The sequence below is a fragment of the Dromaius novaehollandiae genome, chromosome 11 (assembly GCF_036370855.1).
Source record: "Dromaius novaehollandiae isolate bDroNov1 chromosome 11, bDroNov1.hap1, whole genome shotgun sequence".
NCBI lineage: Eukaryota > Metazoa > Chordata > Aves > Casuariiformes > Dromaiidae > Dromaius > Dromaius novaehollandiae.
The window spans coordinates 22,116,237-22,134,400 of record NC_088108.1 but is presented as its reverse complement, the minus strand read 5'-3'; the positions used below and the strand labels follow the sequence as shown (position 1 = coordinate 22,134,400).

Genomic DNA, 18,164 nt, shown 5'->3' with positions numbered 1-18,164 from the left:
CCGTCAGCTTGCTCATCTTCAGCCGAAGAGGTGGGACTGCCACCGAGACACCACTCGAGACTTCTCCATCTTCTCCTCAGCAGGGCCCAGGAGCACCCAGCACCTCAGCAGGCGCTGGTGGCCTTGCGTTGCCGGACGTGAAACCAGAGCAGGCAGCACCTTTCCCAGGGTTTGTCCGAGGGCCCATGGTGCTGCACTCGTTCATCCTGCAGCCAGTGCCCGCACACCCAGGAACGAGCAGGAAAGGAGAGCTCTTGCTCTCCATGGTGAGCAGGAACGGGTACGCAGTTCTTGCTGCTTCAGCAAACCTTCACACGCACGCACGCACACAGTTTTGCTAAATTTGGGGCATGGAGCCCCCGCAAGGTACTGAAGGTCTCAAGCCTATTTGCTCCCCCCTCCCCAAACAGAGGTTGGCCCACTCCAAGCTTCAAAGAGAAGCTGGCTGTGTAAATGGATAACGAGATTAGGTGGATGGGCCAATGTAAACTTTAAGAGCTGCTTTGGGAAGAACACAAAACCTGCTGTTTTAACAGTTGCAGCAGTCTCTGACTGGGGGAGTTAAAAGGCGACAGCTTCTAGGAGAGGCTGAGGAGGTACGTGGTAGGAGAGACATCCCTGCTCTGCTCCTGCTCAGATTCAGGGCACACAGAAGCCCTGTGGGGATCCACCAAGAGGATCCACCACAAAGAGCTAGGAGAGATGATGGGAAAACCCAGCCAGGGCAGCGAGGAAACAGAGGGGTGAAGATGCCAGAAGGCTGCCGAAAGCAGCCCGAAAGAGCACAAGGCAAAGCAGGTTCAGGAAGCAAAAGCAGCCCCACAGCTCCCCACCGGCACCCAGCCCAGCCGCCCTGGAAGGGGAACCTGGAGGTGGAAAACAGAAGGCAACATGCTATCAGCATCCCCCAAACGAGATCATGCCCATGGACCCAGTCGTCATCCTGTAGCGCTGCTAAACCTGCCGGGCGGGAGTTCGGAGCGGGAACGGTCCCTGCCACCCAGCGCACGGCCAGCCCCTTTCCGCTGCGGGTGCAGTCGCCCGGAGACACAAAGTTCCTGGTGTTTCCAGAGCCTCTTCCCCGCGGCCTCCCACCCTGGCCTGCCTGGCACTGCCGCCACCGCTCCTGCCAGGCTGCCTTCCCCGAGGCACTGCCAAAAATGGCCTTTCCTCCCTTCAGAGAAGAGGGACAAGGCAGACGGACCTGTCCACAACGCCTTCCCCCTCCTCCCGAGGCAGGCAGCCTCTCCTTGCTTCGCTAGTCATAAGAGGACTCTCAATCCACGCAATCCATTAGATACCAGCTACAGCAGCTTAAGCACACTTGACCCAGAATTTAAGCAAGCCCACAAGGAGCTGCATCTTCCCAGACAATTTACGCTGCCACGCACCCTTAAACAAGCCACAGCAAAGGGTTTAGGGAAAAAACAACAAAAAACAATGCTTGAAGCAGCATTATCAAGAAGAAATGAAAACCACCGCTGGGGCTGGTTTATATTCAGATGGTCCTAAAAACAGTGGTATTACACAATCTCTGATCAATGTATAACTTACAGATTACGTTAAACCACTAAAACACAGCAACTTGAAAGAGATACCACGGAGAAACGCAGAGCAATGCCACGCAGCGGTTTAGGACAGGAAGACACCCGTGTTAAGCCCAAGCAAACCAGGCAGGAATGAGAGCCCGGCACAGAGCTAACAGGGAACCACAGAGCCATGAGAGATGGCTCCTGGCCCTCTCCGAAAAATGCAGGGTGGCCACACCACTAAGCCCCAAGGACTGCAGGTCCTGTGTCTTCTCGGTCTTCAGTCATTGCCTGCAACCTTGAGGAAGACAAGGGGTGCGTATGTGTGGGTTTTTGTTCTTTTTTTTAAAACTATTACTATTCTTAGTATCCAAAGGAAAAGAAGAACCACCAGGAAAGGCCTTCCCACCCCTTCATTCCTGCAGACACTGCAATACGCAGCTAAAGGGCCAAGGCAGGCAGGTGGCCATCTGCCACCACATCTGACAGACAGACCTCAGGCAGCCCTCGCAGCAACGCTCTGCAGTTATCCTAGGGTCACAGCCTGCTTTATATGGAAAAATAAAACCACCGACATTTAAAAAAAATGGCACAAGTTATTTTCTTCTGACAATCTGAGGTGGATTTACCCACATACAGGTTTTCTGCAACAACCATGCCCACCAGCTTCCAAACAAGCATTTTACTCTATACAACAAGAACCGAACATGGCATAAAAGCGGACAGCTGTAGCCCCAAAACAATGTATGGAGAAGGCAGGAAGGAAGAGGGTGTCTTTGGTGGAGGAAGGAGAGGATGACAAACAGGGCCATGAGTTACATTGGGGGACATGCTATAAATAAAAGCATCCAAATACAGGGAAGGGGGTTTTATGTATCTTGCTCTGAAAGGTCTAATACCAGCTACTATCATGAGAAGGGAGGTAAGAGCAAGTCAGAGGTCGTACCTGGAAGGGCACATTAAATCCAGCTAAAACAATTAAAGAATGAGGACAGAATTAATATTCCAAACTGCCTGCGAGGACAAACGCCAGCTTAGCTCAGACTTCACTGAAGCTCCTCCGTTCTCCTCACAGCCCCAGAAGAGTCAAAGGCAGCAACGGCAAATGCAGGCAGCCATGGGCCGGAGCACAGCTGGGGAGGAGCAGGAACCGCAGCAGAGCTGGGGCACCCCAGAGAGGAGAGAGGACCCACCTCGCTGCTTGGTTATTTGTCCCTACTTGGGGCCACACCACCCACCACAGTACAAAACCAGAGACCGTTTGATTACTACAGTCTCACTATTTGCAATTTTTCTCCCTTCATCACTACCAGAAGGGTAAATACGGAGGCTGGTCTGCTGGAGAAACCAAGAGCAATTTGTATGCGCATGTCAACGGAAAGCTGTATGCTTTTGACCCAGGACAGTGAGAGATTCACAGATCTGTTAAAGCAGATCCTTTCAAGAACTGTATTTTTTATTCCAAGTCTTTGGGAAAACAGAGCAGCTCACATGCCGCCAACACCACCATCTCTCTGGTTCACTTTACATTTGAAGCTCATTATTAATTCCATTAATCACTAATTCTATGGATGGATTTCTTTTTAAAAACATGGTCATAATGGCAATGGTCATACGGAAAAACAAAAACCTGAAGGAACAGAGAACATGCATTCCCGCTAGCAAGCGGCCAGCAGCATGCCTCAGTCCCTATGCTTACAGTTCAGTTTACAAACTCATGTCAGAAAGCCGATTTCACACACAAATGCAAAATAAAAGCAGGAACACAACTTTTGATCATCCTACGCTGATGTTTACTCGTTTCCTGTAGCCCCAGGTGACAACTCGGTCCTTTGTAGAGTGAAGGGTTGTTATGTTATTAACAAAGTCAACTAGACAAGTTTAAAACCCGTGTCAGGTCTTTGCATTGTTCACTTTCCCAAACTAATGAATAATAACTAGTAAGCAATTAGTTGTAAAACGATAAATATAAATTCAGAAATGTTTTTCTTTAAGTACATGTTGGGCAGAATGCTCCAAAGCAGGAGAATTTACAAGTAACTTTCTTACATAGGAACACTGATGCCAAAAACTGAGATCTTGGAAAAGTCAGCCGCTCTGAACACAAGGGCTTTTGTTCCATCATTCTCTGAGCTCCGAAGAAGTTTAATTTTTTTTCTTCATTTAATTTTGCCGGCCTGCCAGCTGGGTATAAGCCAGAAGGGTTATCCAGTCAGACCTTACTGCGATATATTTACAATGGTAGTGCATCTAAGGTTTGTTTATTCCAGGATTAAAATTCAAATGGCTAGGACCATTTAAATAATTAAAGGGCAATCAGAAAATGCCATGAAACCAAACAAATCAGTAAAAGTCATGGAAACCATCAGCAATATTTAATTCAGAAATTCTCTTTGTTAGGGAACTTAGCTGAAAGAAAACAGCTGGATGTAGTTCAGCCCTCTAAATTAAAAACAATCTAACAAGGTCTATAGGGATAACTCTTTCAGCTACATATTGGAGACCAGATTCACTTCTACCAAGTAAATGTAATAGCACTCAAAGCTAGAAAGGAAATTCCTCAGAACTGAGGTAGTTTCTAAGTATCAGCACATTTTCCAATTCCTCACAAGGCAACTTAGCTATTTACAATCCATTTTTTCCCACACATAAATTTATAACTTTTTCAATTTTATGCTTCCATGATTTATTTTCTAAAGAAAAATAATCTAGCCAGAATACCCCTACTCTACTAACATCATGTTTTAATAAATAACTGGCTACTTCTAGTAAAATTAAGCCTCCAGGATTGTTTATACCAGCCAAGAGTACTCCATCTTTATAGTTTTGCAGAAATTTGGTGTGAAAATAAAGTTGAATAAAGCACTGACCCTGAGCTAACAAGTAATTAATGCTTCAATATAAAAATAGACAATTATCCTTACAACACAAGGGTGGACTACAACAAACCTTCTCTCTGTGGATTGCTCTCCTGGCTGGATTCCAGCGTCCAGCCAGGCCTAAAGGCTACCTAAAGCAGGAGGAGATGTGCAGAACAATTTTGAGTCTTTCTGAAGACTTTTTTTTTCTAAGCTCTTTTTAAAGTTATTTCATACCTTTTCTTAAAAATATACATTTCTTTTATTCATGAGTTGTCATTCACCACAACGCTGTTTCAACTGCGAAAGCACCGGTAGAGAGAGAAGGGCATCCTGGAGAGCATCGGAAAGCTATGGTGGCCTGGTGCCTCGGCCCCAGGAACTCCCAGGTGACCAAATACACCAAAAAGGGGCATCTTCAGCCCGGCCGGCTCGTGCCTGCTCTTACTCTGATCTGCCTGCAATGGCACAACGGTCACGTCCGGCTGTCCCTTCCCTTTTCACCTCCCGACCAGAGAGGAAACAAAACTCGTGTAAAACAAAAGCGACACCCTCCACCCCTCCCCCAGGTATTACTAAGAAAAAAATATTAATCCAGCATCCATCTAACAAATTTGCAGACAAGACACACGTTGGCATTTGGATCTGTGACACGACAAGTTGCTTCCAACCGAACAAGTTTAATGCCTTATTCCCCCTGGGGACGCACGCCGGGAACGGACCTACAGGAGTTACAGCTAATTGCAAGGATCCAGGGGAACAAATGACAACTCTTCTTAGCTTCTGCGAAACTGGAATTCTCTGTAGTCTCTTCCAATTTAACCAAACATCCTGTAAAAAAAGGAAAACCTGCTCCTGGTATTAACGCTTTATGCAAATGGGGCATATGGCATATAGACCAATTATGCCTTCACATTCTGTTTTACCGCATAATAAAGACAAATTACTTCCACTTCTTTCCAGATAAGGCAACTAACATAATGTGGATAAATGGGAAGTTAACTATGTGAAACATGTTTTCTGCTTGTTGGGCAATTATTTTTTCCCCCATAACACGATAAATAAAACTTGCTTCTGTACAGATATTTCTCATTTCAGAAACACGTACTTGTTACATGCCACAAAAGGACCCTGGGGATTTTTTTTTGTTTTTGTAAGAAATATGGTAAAATAAAAAATAAAAAAAAAAGAAAAGTGATAAAGACACAAATGCAGAGCTAACTACAGGCTTGTATATACATTTTTGTTATCCACCTCTAACATGGATTCTTGGTGAATGGGACAGACTGGTAGTCCCTGTTCCTGTTATTCCCAGAATAGCAAGGGAAAAAAAAAATCAATACCTTAAAACCAGTGGCAACATAGTAAAAACTGTACACTGTTGTCCATTAACTTAAAAAGCAAAGTCACTAGATGGTATAAAAGTGAAAGCAGGTGCCTTCTAACTTTGATAATAAAAGTCTTTTTTTCCCCTAAGCTGCACAATTATCTCCATTGTCTTTGCATGGCCAGGAACAAGATGCTAAAGAACAAGGCTGCTTGTGATAAACCGCTACTGGCAGCGGCAGAAGTGTTCACATTTTTATCGCTCTTGTTGGAGTTTCCAGTAACTTCAGTTGCGTTGAATTCAAACTCTGGGGAACACTGCTGAAGTTCGCAGCCACTTCCACTCTCTTCCCCGCTGCTTTCCTCACCTGTAGAAGACAAATACATTTTGTATTCCTTTATGATCTGCAGCAGAACACTGCACTTACCAGAGGCAGCAGAAAAAAACCAAGCATGCAGATGCCTTCCTGACGTTCTCAACATAAGGAGATTGCCGATGCCTCGCAGCACTCGCTACTTCCACGTTTATGAGATTTAAGCACGGGCCTCCAGTCAATGAGACTTACGCCCATGGCTATCTTAAACCCCTCTGAATACAGTAGTGCTGGGAATGACCCTATGCACACAGCCTGTCAGAGATGCCATTTACCACCCTCTTTACTAACACGCTTACAAATATCTGAAGCTTAACCAGATACCCCGTGTTAGCATGAAATCCAATTAAAAGGAATAAAAAAAAAAAAAAAAAAAAGCAAAGACAAATGGCAGCAAACATACTTATGTCAATGAAGTCAACGTCATTGCCACTGTAAGCATTCTTCAGTTTATTGGTCATCACCCGCAGAGCCATGATTTGCCGGCGAATCACCATGTCTGGTTTGGTAATATCGACTTCCACCTCTGGGTTATTCACTTGGCTTGCTAAGCCGTTTCCCGTCACTGCGAAGTCATACCTAAAAAGAAAGCATTTCTGCTGTTAACGGAGCAGCTCCTGCCCGCCACCAGTTAGGTGACACTTCTGGGAAAATCATCTTTGGGGTCACAGTTATATCAGAGAAACCTATGGTAACTCTTAGAGGCAAGAGAGTCATTCTGGCTTTGCATAATGAACTCCAAAATCAAGCCAAGATACTATATACATACTTCTTGCCACACAGACATGAGATGCAGTTCCCCTAATAACCCCAGTAGCAAGGACATCTGTGATTTTGAAAATGAGATAACATAGTCAAACTAATCAAAGTATAGGACATCCAACGTGCTCAGCCCGAGGAGGTGTGCACACCCTCATCTGCAGCACCACACATGAACACAGCCCAGTCTATGGGTTTAAAGAGAGACTGAGGAACAAAAACTAATAGGATTTATGTCTCCTAAAACAGGTATTTGGACTTAGTGTCTTATGCGGCAGAGATGCGACTTTTTTTCCCCCCGTTTTTGCTAAATCCAATTACCCAACTTGCAAGAAAAATCGCCGTTTAACAGAAGAAAATATTACTTTTGCCTAATTATGATGCCAGCAGAGAGGAGTCTTTAGCATGATCTACTGACCCTGGAGATCAGGCAGTGAGATGCAAGCACATGTCTGAAGGCCATGCTCAAACTCTGTCCTAAATTTGGGAGGGATTTTTTATTAGTATTGTTAGCTCTCAACATTATAAATTGTAAAGAGATTTCAAAGGGAAAGCGAAGTGCGGAAGGTCACTGAATTTTAACTTCTTGGGGCAACAGAAAAGAGTAACAGTGAAGCAAAATATCTTGCACAATCCACATAGGATGGCACTAAATGAGGTACAGAGAGCCCCAGGTCCTCCCTGGCTACAGTTGAAAAGGCTCCAGATCGTTTAGCCTCCACCTCCTCTCCTTACTGATGATGAGCTGCCCGAGATCCCTCACCCAGGAGGGAAACCTGCCATGAGCTGCTGCTAAACAAGACCTCAGGACAGCAGAGCCCTTACTCCTCACAGAGACCCAAACCACCGCATTGACAGAGCACAGCAGTTTCAGGCACCAGCAAAACAATATAAAATTTGTGCAAAAAAGGCTCAACCTTGCGCCTCAAAAATATGAAGAGCAGAAACTGTTATTACTTAGAAAAACTGCTGGAAATCTTTAGATTTTTTTCTTAATGGAACATCTTGTTTTTTGCTAATTTTATCAGTAAGCAAACAGAAACAAAAAAAATCTTTCATTTCCAAAATAAAAACTAAATGGTTACGTAAACCATATGACAGAAATCCTTTGGCTGATTCATGTGTTGGTAATTTCTTACTTAAAAAAAAGTTTTATAGCAGTTTTTCCATAAAATGCACACATGAAAGCCATTGGACTCCTTCTGCCACTGCCCTCAGCAGTGGAAGAGCAGACCTTTCACGAGCCTCTTCATCTCTTTCGCACTTGCTCAACAAGAAACCCAGCAACAGCTCCTGAGAAGCATCACATGAGAAACACAAGCGGGGAGCACCAAGGCAACACATGGTTGGACAAGACAAGCATCCCGGCTCTGTTTGCCAGAAACACTCCCCGCTCCTGCGATAAGCTACAGGATTTTGTACAAAGCAGCTCCCAAGACCTGTGAGCAACGGGTAGGTAGGTCTTGGTCATCGGAGAGGTGTGATAATTGAATGGTTATGTTGCATCTGGACAGCTGGACTCAATTCCCTTCTTTAAAAGAAACCATCATGCAGAGCTTGGACAACCATTTAACTTTACAAGCTCTTCCAGCTGCACAAAGAAGAGGTCCCTGCAGCAGCCAGCCCCGCGGGAGCTGGGTTACTCCCGTACCACGGAGCGGGCCAGCCGCCGCGCAAGGCTGCAGCACAGGGGCGGAGAGGGAAGGAGTGAACGCCGCTCAGCCGCGTCTCCAAACCTGCTCTTGGCGCTCCCATTCCAGCACTCGTTCTCATTGACAGTGCCTACAGACATCTTTTCATCATTGCAAATGTTGCCAGGGAGAGATGACCAAAATTTTTTGGCTTGCTTCAGCTTTTCTTTCACATCAGTAACCTATTTAAAAAAAGAGAGAGAGGAAGAATAGAAAACAGGACACAATCCAGAATACCAAGCACTCATTAAGAGTGAAGTTGGAAACGCACTTTTATCACAACAGACACGTCTAGGCCAGATCTTTACGCGGCATGTAAAGTTGCACAGTCTTGATGGTTGATTTACTTTTTTAATACAAAATCAAACAGCACTCTTCAAAGACATATTACTCATAACCGGAGCCTTTAAAACAGGCACTTTGACATACGAGCATTGAGGTAATTCACATTTAGAGCCATGGGCAGATTACACCCTTCAGAGAGTTTAAGACAGCCAAGGAACATTAAAAAATCCTATAAATTACAAATGGAAAAAACACACTGTGCTACACAGATCTGTGGGTGCACACATTCCCACACCCTCCCAAATTCACGTGAAACCTTCACCCGGACAACCTGCTGGCACCAGCCATGGGCACGATGGAGCACCTTGTGCTGGCTACGGGCTGCATCGGCAGGAACGGGGCAGCACGCACTCACCAGTCTGTCTAAACTTGTGCCAGCAGCTGTCGTTGGCCGCTCTTCTGGGTTGTAGGGTCTGAAACGAGCACTGAAACCACTTTCGGAGACAGAGCGAGCAGTTCGGCCTTGTGCAAGTGTTTTCGGCTGGCCACATCCCTGGAAAACCTACGCAAGTGAAGGAAATGGTTTTACAAAATGGGACTTCACAAGAGCCCTTCTCTTCAGAGTCCAACTAAAACCAGCAATCCAAAACCCCCAACACCCACAAAAATAATACAAAGGCATTATGTTTGCTTGAAAGGACATTTAAGAAAAACTACTATTGACTAAAACAGGGAAATGCAATGTACTGGATAAATAAAGCCAGACTCTTCCCTTGGCCCATTTACCTTTTGAGACACTTGCATGCTGTTCTCCTGCATGTTCATGATTGCATCCGAAATCTTCACATCAATGGGGTCCATGACTGATTCAATGTTAAAAGGACCCTCCAGCCTCTCCGCTACCAGCAACATAGAGTCTAACACAAAGAGAGAGAGAAACAAAGGGTCTTAATGGAGAAACATCAAGGATAACACACATCGAGGGTGCAGAAGAGCAGAGGCCCTCTGCTCTAAACTCTGCATTTAAGACATACTCCAAAGAGGAATGAGTCCCCCCCCGCCATCAGTCATAAAATAGCAACTCAGTGTTGCCTTCTGCAACTCCGCATGATCAAACTTGAACAAGTGAATGCTTTGCTGTGAATCAAGACATGTTTTAGGAGCAGGCCTCACGTGCAAGATTGCCAGCTGCTATCGGGATGAGAGATGCAGCAATTAGGAAGAAGCCCAGTGTGGTGGCTGGAGAAGGACCCAGTGGAGGTGCTATGCAAACGCACAGAACTTAGCCTCCAAAACACCACTTCTGACCAGTACACATCAAATATTTTTTTTCCGTTCCTGGTACCTATAGCTTCGCTGGGCTGGTCGGCACTTACAGCACTGCAGGTCTGCCAGCACCAAACCACGAGCTCATATACATCAAAAGCTGCATTAAATGAGGGAGAGCTTCTGCAATTTGCCAAAAGGCAGTCTGTAATCAGCTACTCCCATTAGAACAAGCATTACCTAAAACCCTCCTCTTTCTACTTATTTACTAAAGATTTGCCTTGTGTCATTTGTTTTTAAAGACTGCTTTCAAAGCTGAGGCAGAGAAAACCATCAGCTTCCTTGTGCTGGTCCAGAACACAAGAAACCAAGGTAAAAAGGACAAAAAGCACCACCACTAAGATCTTTCCCTGATGCAAAGCTACAGACCTTGCTGAGCCTGGAAAAGCCAAAGGATTCTGCGTTCTGACATCACACGGACTGTTTGCAACAAGGAAACTGCCCGAGACCAGGGTTAACGCTGGGCACTAACGATGCATTAGCCACATCTCCAGGAAAGGGGAGATGGAAAAGTCCCTCAGTCAACGCTGGATCAGTCCTCCTGCTGCTAACACAAACATACTGATCCAATGTATCCTTAAATGTACCAGCTACCAAATTTCCACTGCTTCCTCTGGGAAACTATTATTGGCATTAAAGTTTTTGCCCTGTGTTGCATTTAAGCTTTCACTTTGGTTCTCCCCCCAAAGGTACACCCCGGCATGCCCCTTGTGCTAAGCAGTCATCTCTTTCCATCCACCACCTTTATTTAATGCTGATTTTCACTGCAGTCCCTCAGGCATTTTGTTTTCCATTCTCCTCTCCTGCACCACTTCGGGCAGCTATGCCACAAATTTATAGTTTTCCAGTTGCGTTTAATTCTTCAAATTTTCCTGGCCTGTGCGACACGGAAGGCCAGGCCGCAAGGGCACCTCCAGGCCCTGAGGAAGCCCTCGCCCCAGGGGTTCCTCCCACTTCCGCGGATGCACCAGTTCCCTTCCATCAGGGAGAAACGGGCGTTCAATGTTCAGCCTATTAATTTCTCTTGAAAAGCGTTTCTCATGACACTCATTCCCCTCCTAAGTGCAGGAGAGGCTTTCAAAAAGCAAAAATCATCTGTGGGTTTACATCACCAGTTAAAGCCCTATAAAGATATTCCACATATTAAACAACTTATTAGTAGCTTTGCCTTAATGCCCAAGTCATTTTAAACTGCACTAAAAAGAAAATGACAAAATTACAATTATGCTACTTGTATATTAAAAAAATACATATATCGTATGAATTGCTTGACGTATTCCCAGCATGCAAACCCACTTCTTAAAGTCAAGTCAGTATGTTTTCTGAGAGCGAGTTACGGGCTGATTAAGCAATGCATCTTAAAACCGACTCCCAAGGAGCCGCTGGGACACCGGAGCACGCGGTGCCGTCAACGGCAGCCTGGGGTGTTGGGGCCGCCCAGCGCCGGCGTCGCCTGAGCTCAGCCCAGCCGAGGTGCCGGCGTTTGAGGAGTAAAATCCGCAAGGAGCTACAGCGTGCCGGAAACACCCGCAGACACACACGGCCAGCGTTAAGGACAGAGCTGTCGCAGGGCAGGGCTGGAATTTAGCCGTCAGTGACTACAAACAGGTCTGAACTAAATGCATTTTTTTTTTTTTAAAGAAGGTAATAACAAACGAAACAAAGAGTCTTAGACTGTATTGTGGTGGGCTCCAATAAAGTGATGCTTCAAATCTCTGAGTAATGACTACTAGCATGAATATACCATTGTGCCAGAGGGGAGAAAAATGCTTTTGATGTGCTACCAAATGGAGACTTTTGTAAACAAGTGGAGCACAACTTAAATGTGTTCATCATTGTCAAAGCTTTTGGGGTTTTTCACGCGCATAAAGGACATCCCATCGCAGTTTGGAGGAAGCCGCTCATTTCAAATAAAAATATTATGAATAGACAGATAATAAAAAAAACTATGCATTTTGTGTGTTAAAAAAAAAAAAAAAAAAAAAAAGGAAAAATCATTCCATTTTGTAACTACTTAATTCTCCGAGTGGCCAGGAAAGGCCGCAGATCAATAAAGTGTTTGTGAAAGACTGAAAGGAAACATAAACCCCAATTCTTCTGGCTGTTTGGCGTCTTTGTAAACTTTGAGCCGGGCAGGCCATACACAAGACCATGGGAATGTAGAGCGAATTGGGTCCTTTGTTGCTCGTGGTGCCATGGCGTTACATGTATCACAGCTAAGGAATGCGGCCGCTGCTTTGACTGCTGATATAGAAAATGCATTCGGCCTCCAGCAGAGCTGCCAAAGCTGGCTATAAAAGATAAGGAAAGTAATAATTGGCCTTGGAGAATATATTCAACTGTAGCTCTTCAGGAGCAGTGATAGATACCGACAAGAAGCACTAAATGGAATAAACTTTCATTAAAAAGAAAAAAAAAAAAAAGGAGGGGGGAGGAGACCCTCTACCTAGTGCATGGTTTTGATTTGGGGGATATCCTACAAATTTTTACCTCCCACCAGGAGCTGGCTGGTGTCCCCACCAGCAGTCGTAGCTAGCAGCACATTGCCTCTGGCAGCAACGTTTGACGTTAAATAAGGCTGGCGAGGGTTCAAGATAACGTTGGCGCTGCCGTGCTGTAAGAGGGTAGGCAAGTTGCATTAAAATCATAAATTAAGCAGGTGCAACTTATCTCCCCAGAAGATTTTCCTCTCCTTTCCCCTTCCCCAGCAGCTCTGGTTCAAATACATCGACATTTACAAGCCACTGCAAGAGAGGTCCAGCTCCTTTGCAAAAATACATGGCAAAGTGAAAAAACGTACCCTGGTCATTTATTACAAACCCACAGCATGACAAAGAGGGTCTTCTCCTCCCTGTGCTGGGACAACAGAAGTGGATTTGGGGAGGAAAAAAAATAAAACCACAGCTCCCCCGTATAGCACCGTCCCTTAAAGACCCTTTTCCTCCTGCATACATTTGTCCTTGCTGCTGGCATTGAGACAATCCGCGGCGACAAAGCACCTCGCTCTCACTGAGCAAAGCGATTCTTTCGCATTGTGCCACCAATAATCAGAAACCCACATCTTCAGCCTCACTGTCTGACTTGAAGAACAAAAGGCAGTTTTCAGTCTTAACCCCAAGATCTGATTTAAAAGAGGAGGGAAGGAGGGGGAAGACCTTGACCATTCATTAACAACAATCTTTTTTTTTTTCTTTTTTTAAAGGGGGAAAAATTCTTTGCACACAAAGTAGTACTCCAGATATGTATACGGAGCCTGAAGCCTACATCTTTGAGCGGAGCAAACCTTTGTGAAAAAAATCATGAAAAGGCACTGGAGATTAACACTGCTCATTCAGGAAGCCCCCCCACGCCAAGAGCTTGTTCGAAACAAAGTGTAGCCCTGTCTAATTGGTGCACAATTGTGTTGAGAATCGATGGCAAAATAATTTAAAGGTAGTTAAATGGGAAAAAAGATTGTAATTCAGTCATTATTTCATATGCTGCAACTTTAAATGGCGCTTTGCAGAAGTAAGCAAGCATAAAGTCTTTGTCCTAAAAAAAGCCTACAGATCCGAAGTCCCAGTTTAGAAAAATGATGAGCGACTTGCTTAGTATAAGCTCACGGAAGTCTCACTAACTTTATGGGAGCTACTCATATAAAATTTGTCAGTCTGGGTAAAAACAGGCAATGAATATGGAGATAAACAAAGGTTATTGAAAAGAAAGGAAGGGCAAAGATAAGAACTTCTGCCATACCACAGAGAGAAATGATTTTTTACAAATTCTGATGTTTTAAAAGAGAAACATGTTTATAAATGTGTGCATGTATACTCACGTGTACTTGAATTAATTTAGGCTTGAACTATTTATTCCAAGTTGCCCATTTAACTAAGTTACTTCACTGTTCTCAAAATCTATTTTTCATACATAATAAATCGTCATTGTAGGTCAGTATTTAAACCTGCAATGCAAAATAGCATTAAGCATGAGAGCATGCAGGTGCCTTTTGGGTTTTTTTTTGTGTGTGTTTTTTGTTTTTAAAAATACATACACAGAGGCCATTTGTCACACATGCCTTCCCTGCAAACACCAGATCTATTTAATTTAGGTCGCCTCAAGTGGCAAATTCAGATTAAAAGCAAAATTTGCAACATAACTAAGCACCTGTTCCGCTATTAAACAGACTAAAGACTACATCCAGACTCCACCGCAAGAATCAGCGCAGAGTGGGAGAAACCAGCAAGCACTGCCAGTAAATGCAACAAAAGTATAGCACCACACGCAAGCAAAGAGCGGGCAAGAAGCCTCTCTGCAAGGAAGCACTGCTGGAAGAAGCTTTGCTCCCAACCTGGAATCGCATCCATTTATTTTGTCTTGTTTAATAATCTTCATTATCGAATGCAGTCCCTGAGCAGCCTCGTGTGACAGAGCTCGCTGGCTTCCCCAAGTTTCGTTTTTAGCTGCATACCACCTACAGCAATTAGCTGCTTGTGCTTTTGTCCGTTTTCTGGCATTATGCCCTTCCCTTTCATAGGATTCCTCTTTTCTACTTGGACTAGATGTTTGCAAGTCTCCTGGCTTTGAGCTATTTCAGCAACAATTGTAGCTGAAATGCTTAATATTCTCATGAGAAAGACGGCTGGAAGGAATGGGGGCCGGGGGGAGGGGATGTCAGCTCCCAGAGAATGACTTGGAAACCCAATTTAGTGTCACATTTAACGCCCTATATGGAATGCACCGGCAAAAAAAGCCGCCTGAAAATAATACCATGCACACATCCAGTTGGCACAGGCAGTTAAGTGAAAAGCCAGTGGACAAAACACGGGAGAACAAGTTCTAAGATTTAAATCTAGCCTGAAATGCCAATTATCAGCAATTTCCCTTTTTTAAATCTGTTTAATGAATGAGAAACCCTTACTTTCCTAACAGCCTATTTTTCTCCCAGAGTAGTGTTGGAAGAGTACCACAGCCTTGTCAGGAGCTGCAGAAACTTTACGCGCGCACTTCATCACCCAGTAACCGGAGTGAGGAGACTGTTCCCAAAGGATGCTCTTCCACAGATTAATCAAGGCTTCTTTAAAAGCAGCCTGCACAAATCAAAACATTCAACTTTATCTATTGCTTGCATTCCCAAAACCCGAGGCATCACAAACCCTGCAGAGTCTTGGCTCAATTTAACATTTCAGTCTAAATTTCATACACCAAATAATATGAATTCATAAGCATGGAAGAGAACGAGCAAGCAGGAGGAAGACAATAGCAAAAATATTAACACAGCATCAGGCAAGGCCTATCAACATTTCAAAAGGATGGTGGCTGAGCTCCAAACAAGCTCTTTAAAAGCAGAATTAGACACATATTCCATTCAATTTTTTAGATGTAAAATACAGGCCTGCAGCTCCTCCCAAAGCTCACTGCGACTGACAGAGACACTCCCAGACTGCTTAGCAAAAAACTGCATTTAGGAAAGATAGCAGTATGGTGACAACAACATACAAGGAGTAGCATGGAAAAAATAGCTTGCACAGATGTTAGAAAAAAAACAGTCAGAGGATCTCGAGGCTGGACACGTTAGAGGCTGCACGATGGGAGTCCTTGAAAGCAAAGGCAAAAGGCCAGAGACAAAGTCAGAGTCAGAGGAGAGGCTGCAGCAGCAGATCCAAGTGCGAGGCAGCGCATGACTTAAGAGGTAGCAAGTCCCCCTCACCGAACCGGGGCTCTTTGTCTGCCTGTTTCTAATAGGTATTTGGCCTTTATCTAATTCAGCCTTCAGGTTCTTGGATACCGCGCTGAATTCAGGCTTCCTGCCTACAAACGCAAACCGGCGCGAGCACAGTCGTGACAGGCTGCAGCAAGACAGATGAGGTCTGTCAGAGCTGGACTGGCTCCAACAAGTAGAGACACTCCAAGTTCACAAACGCATGGCAGCTTCATCTTCCTAGAGCCTGCTGCAACAGAGGTCATTGGCACAAAGAAAGTCTCATTTATTTAGAAAATAACATGAACTACAAAAGTTTTGCCATATATGGAGATGTAGAAGTGAAAGATACATATTACAGATACCTTAAAAACCTACTGTAGCTCAGCACGTAGCCACTCACAAATGCCATTCAAATAAGCGACACTCAATGTCAACATGTACTTAACGTGCATGGTTTTAACCCATGTTGCCTTATCCATATTACACTCACATGCATAGTTTTAACCCGTATTGCCTTACCCATAAAGATATTCCATTCTGCGTCCAAATCCCCTTGATTGGCCAAGCAGCCTCTCATGACATTAAAACAGTAATTGTAACACGGCTTCACTGATACTAGACCTCGGCAGTGCGGGCAGTACATCATTTTCAGCAGCGCTCGCGTACCCTGTGGTGTTGGGTTCACCTTTAAAAGAGAAAAGGGGGAAAGAGAAGAAAATTAGCAAAAAGCCCCACATGTTTACAGTGGGGCGGGTGGGAACAGAACTGTGCAAAGCAGATGCAATCAAGGCAGCCAGCGCTTTCTGGTCAGGGCTCTGCTGTTACGTGGTCCCAGGCAGCAGATGAGGTGGTTCGGTCCTCCTCCTCCTTGGGCGTACCTGCCACACGAGGGGTCCAGGCTGGCCATCTCTCTGCAGAACATAACCTGTGCTGCAGTACTACACATGGAAAAGCTACTTGACATTATGGGACCACCCTTTGGGCCACAAAGAGAGGCCCCCGAAGGCAGACACGCAGATCACCAGGTGCCCCTTGCTCTGCACGAGGCAGGGGTCAGGGGGAGGAAGCCAGAGGCAGTCATGCCAAAAGGGCAGAGCACACGACCACCTTATCTCAGCCCTGCTGCACACACTGAAGGAGAAGGTGCCAGGATTTTTTTCTTTCCAAAGAAAGCAGCAGAAATCTGATGCTGCCAATATCCCCTTAACAGACCCGTGAGGAACAGCCCAGGGAGGCAGCTGCCCTCCTCCTCCTCCTCGGAGCTGCTCCCACTCGGCTCTTCCCTGACAATCGCTCAGCAGGGCTCTCTCGCAGAGAGACGGGCCCCTTTATCTTACATTCAAATCCTGGAACACAACATTTACATGACAGATACCCAGGTTCATTTATACTCAGTACCCATCACGCTACATAACATGATTCCTTTCCCCCGGAGGTAGCCACAATCAAAGGAGGTGGCAGCTACAGCCTTGCAGGACAAAGCACTGAAGACAAGCTGGGATGAACCTCGGAGCCGACATGCCTGCGATTTTGCACTCTCGCCCATGCAAGCGGAGCTATCTACAGCAGACGAGTCACCCTCTGAACCCTCGACGGGGCTATTTTCAAAAGTGACTCATGGTCATTCACGTTTGATTCACTCTCTGGCCAAGCTTCAAAACACTCCATGAAACAATTTCCACACAGTCACCCTGAAAAGCATTAATGCTAGCACGATGTAGTAATGCTGGCCACACGGCAGCCACACAAGCCCTAAACGGAGAATCTCTCTCAAGAGCAAATACAAGTGTTAACTAACTATATACAAAAGTGGAAAATAAAGATGGAATCAGAGATATGCTGATGAAATAGGAACAGTCCCTAGTGCTTTAAGCAGTGTGCTTCAGACCTCGTAACGCTTTTGCAGAAAGTGGTCTCAATAGGTTATGATCCAAGATGGTTCTGAAGGAAGGAAACACGTATCACACCAGAAGAGAGGGGTCATTTGATAAAAATGGAGCATCTTCCTGCTGAAGGTCCAGGAACAGACCTCACAGCAGACAGGATGAAGAACTGAAGGGAGAGGAATTCCTGGGCATAAGCCCTGGTACCACCCTTAGGGCCTGAAGCTGAGGGCCTTACTTCTGCAAAGTCCATCACATTAGGAGAAAATGAGTAGGAACAACTGTTCACCGCCTCTTCTGCTCAAAAAAGTAGGAGGCAGCACATTACACTAGTAGGCAGTAGATTTAAAACACACACACACCTCGTCCTTTACACAGCACACAGAGCGGTGCAGCTCCTTGCCACAGGAGATCAATGCTAAACGCTTTCATGGATTCCAGAGAAAAGCAGAA

The 18,164-nt window shown here is 45.1% G+C and overlaps 1 protein-coding gene across 1 annotated transcript in view; it reads right to left on the bottom strand.

Moving 5' to 3' along the window:
- Nucleotides 1-2,964: 2,964 nt before the first annotated feature.
- GPC4 (glypican 4) overlaps nt 2,965-18,164 on the bottom strand; it is a 76,122-nt gene continuing 60,922 nt past the window's right edge. The window contains exons 4-9 of the mRNA XM_064518332.1: nt 16,348-16,513; nt 9,609-9,739; nt 9,238-9,384; nt 8,583-8,719; nt 6,491-6,666; nt 2,965-6,081 (exon numbers count right to left, since the gene is read on the bottom strand). Coding sequence (XP_064374402.1) covers nt 5,873-6,081; nt 6,491-6,666; nt 8,583-8,719; nt 9,238-9,384; nt 9,609-9,739; nt 16,348-16,513 — 966 coding nt within the window. The 3' untranslated portion in view covers nt 2,965-5,872. The remainder of the gene's footprint in view (nt 6,082-6,490; nt 6,667-8,582; nt 8,720-9,237; nt 9,385-9,608; nt 9,740-16,347; nt 16,514-18,164) is intronic.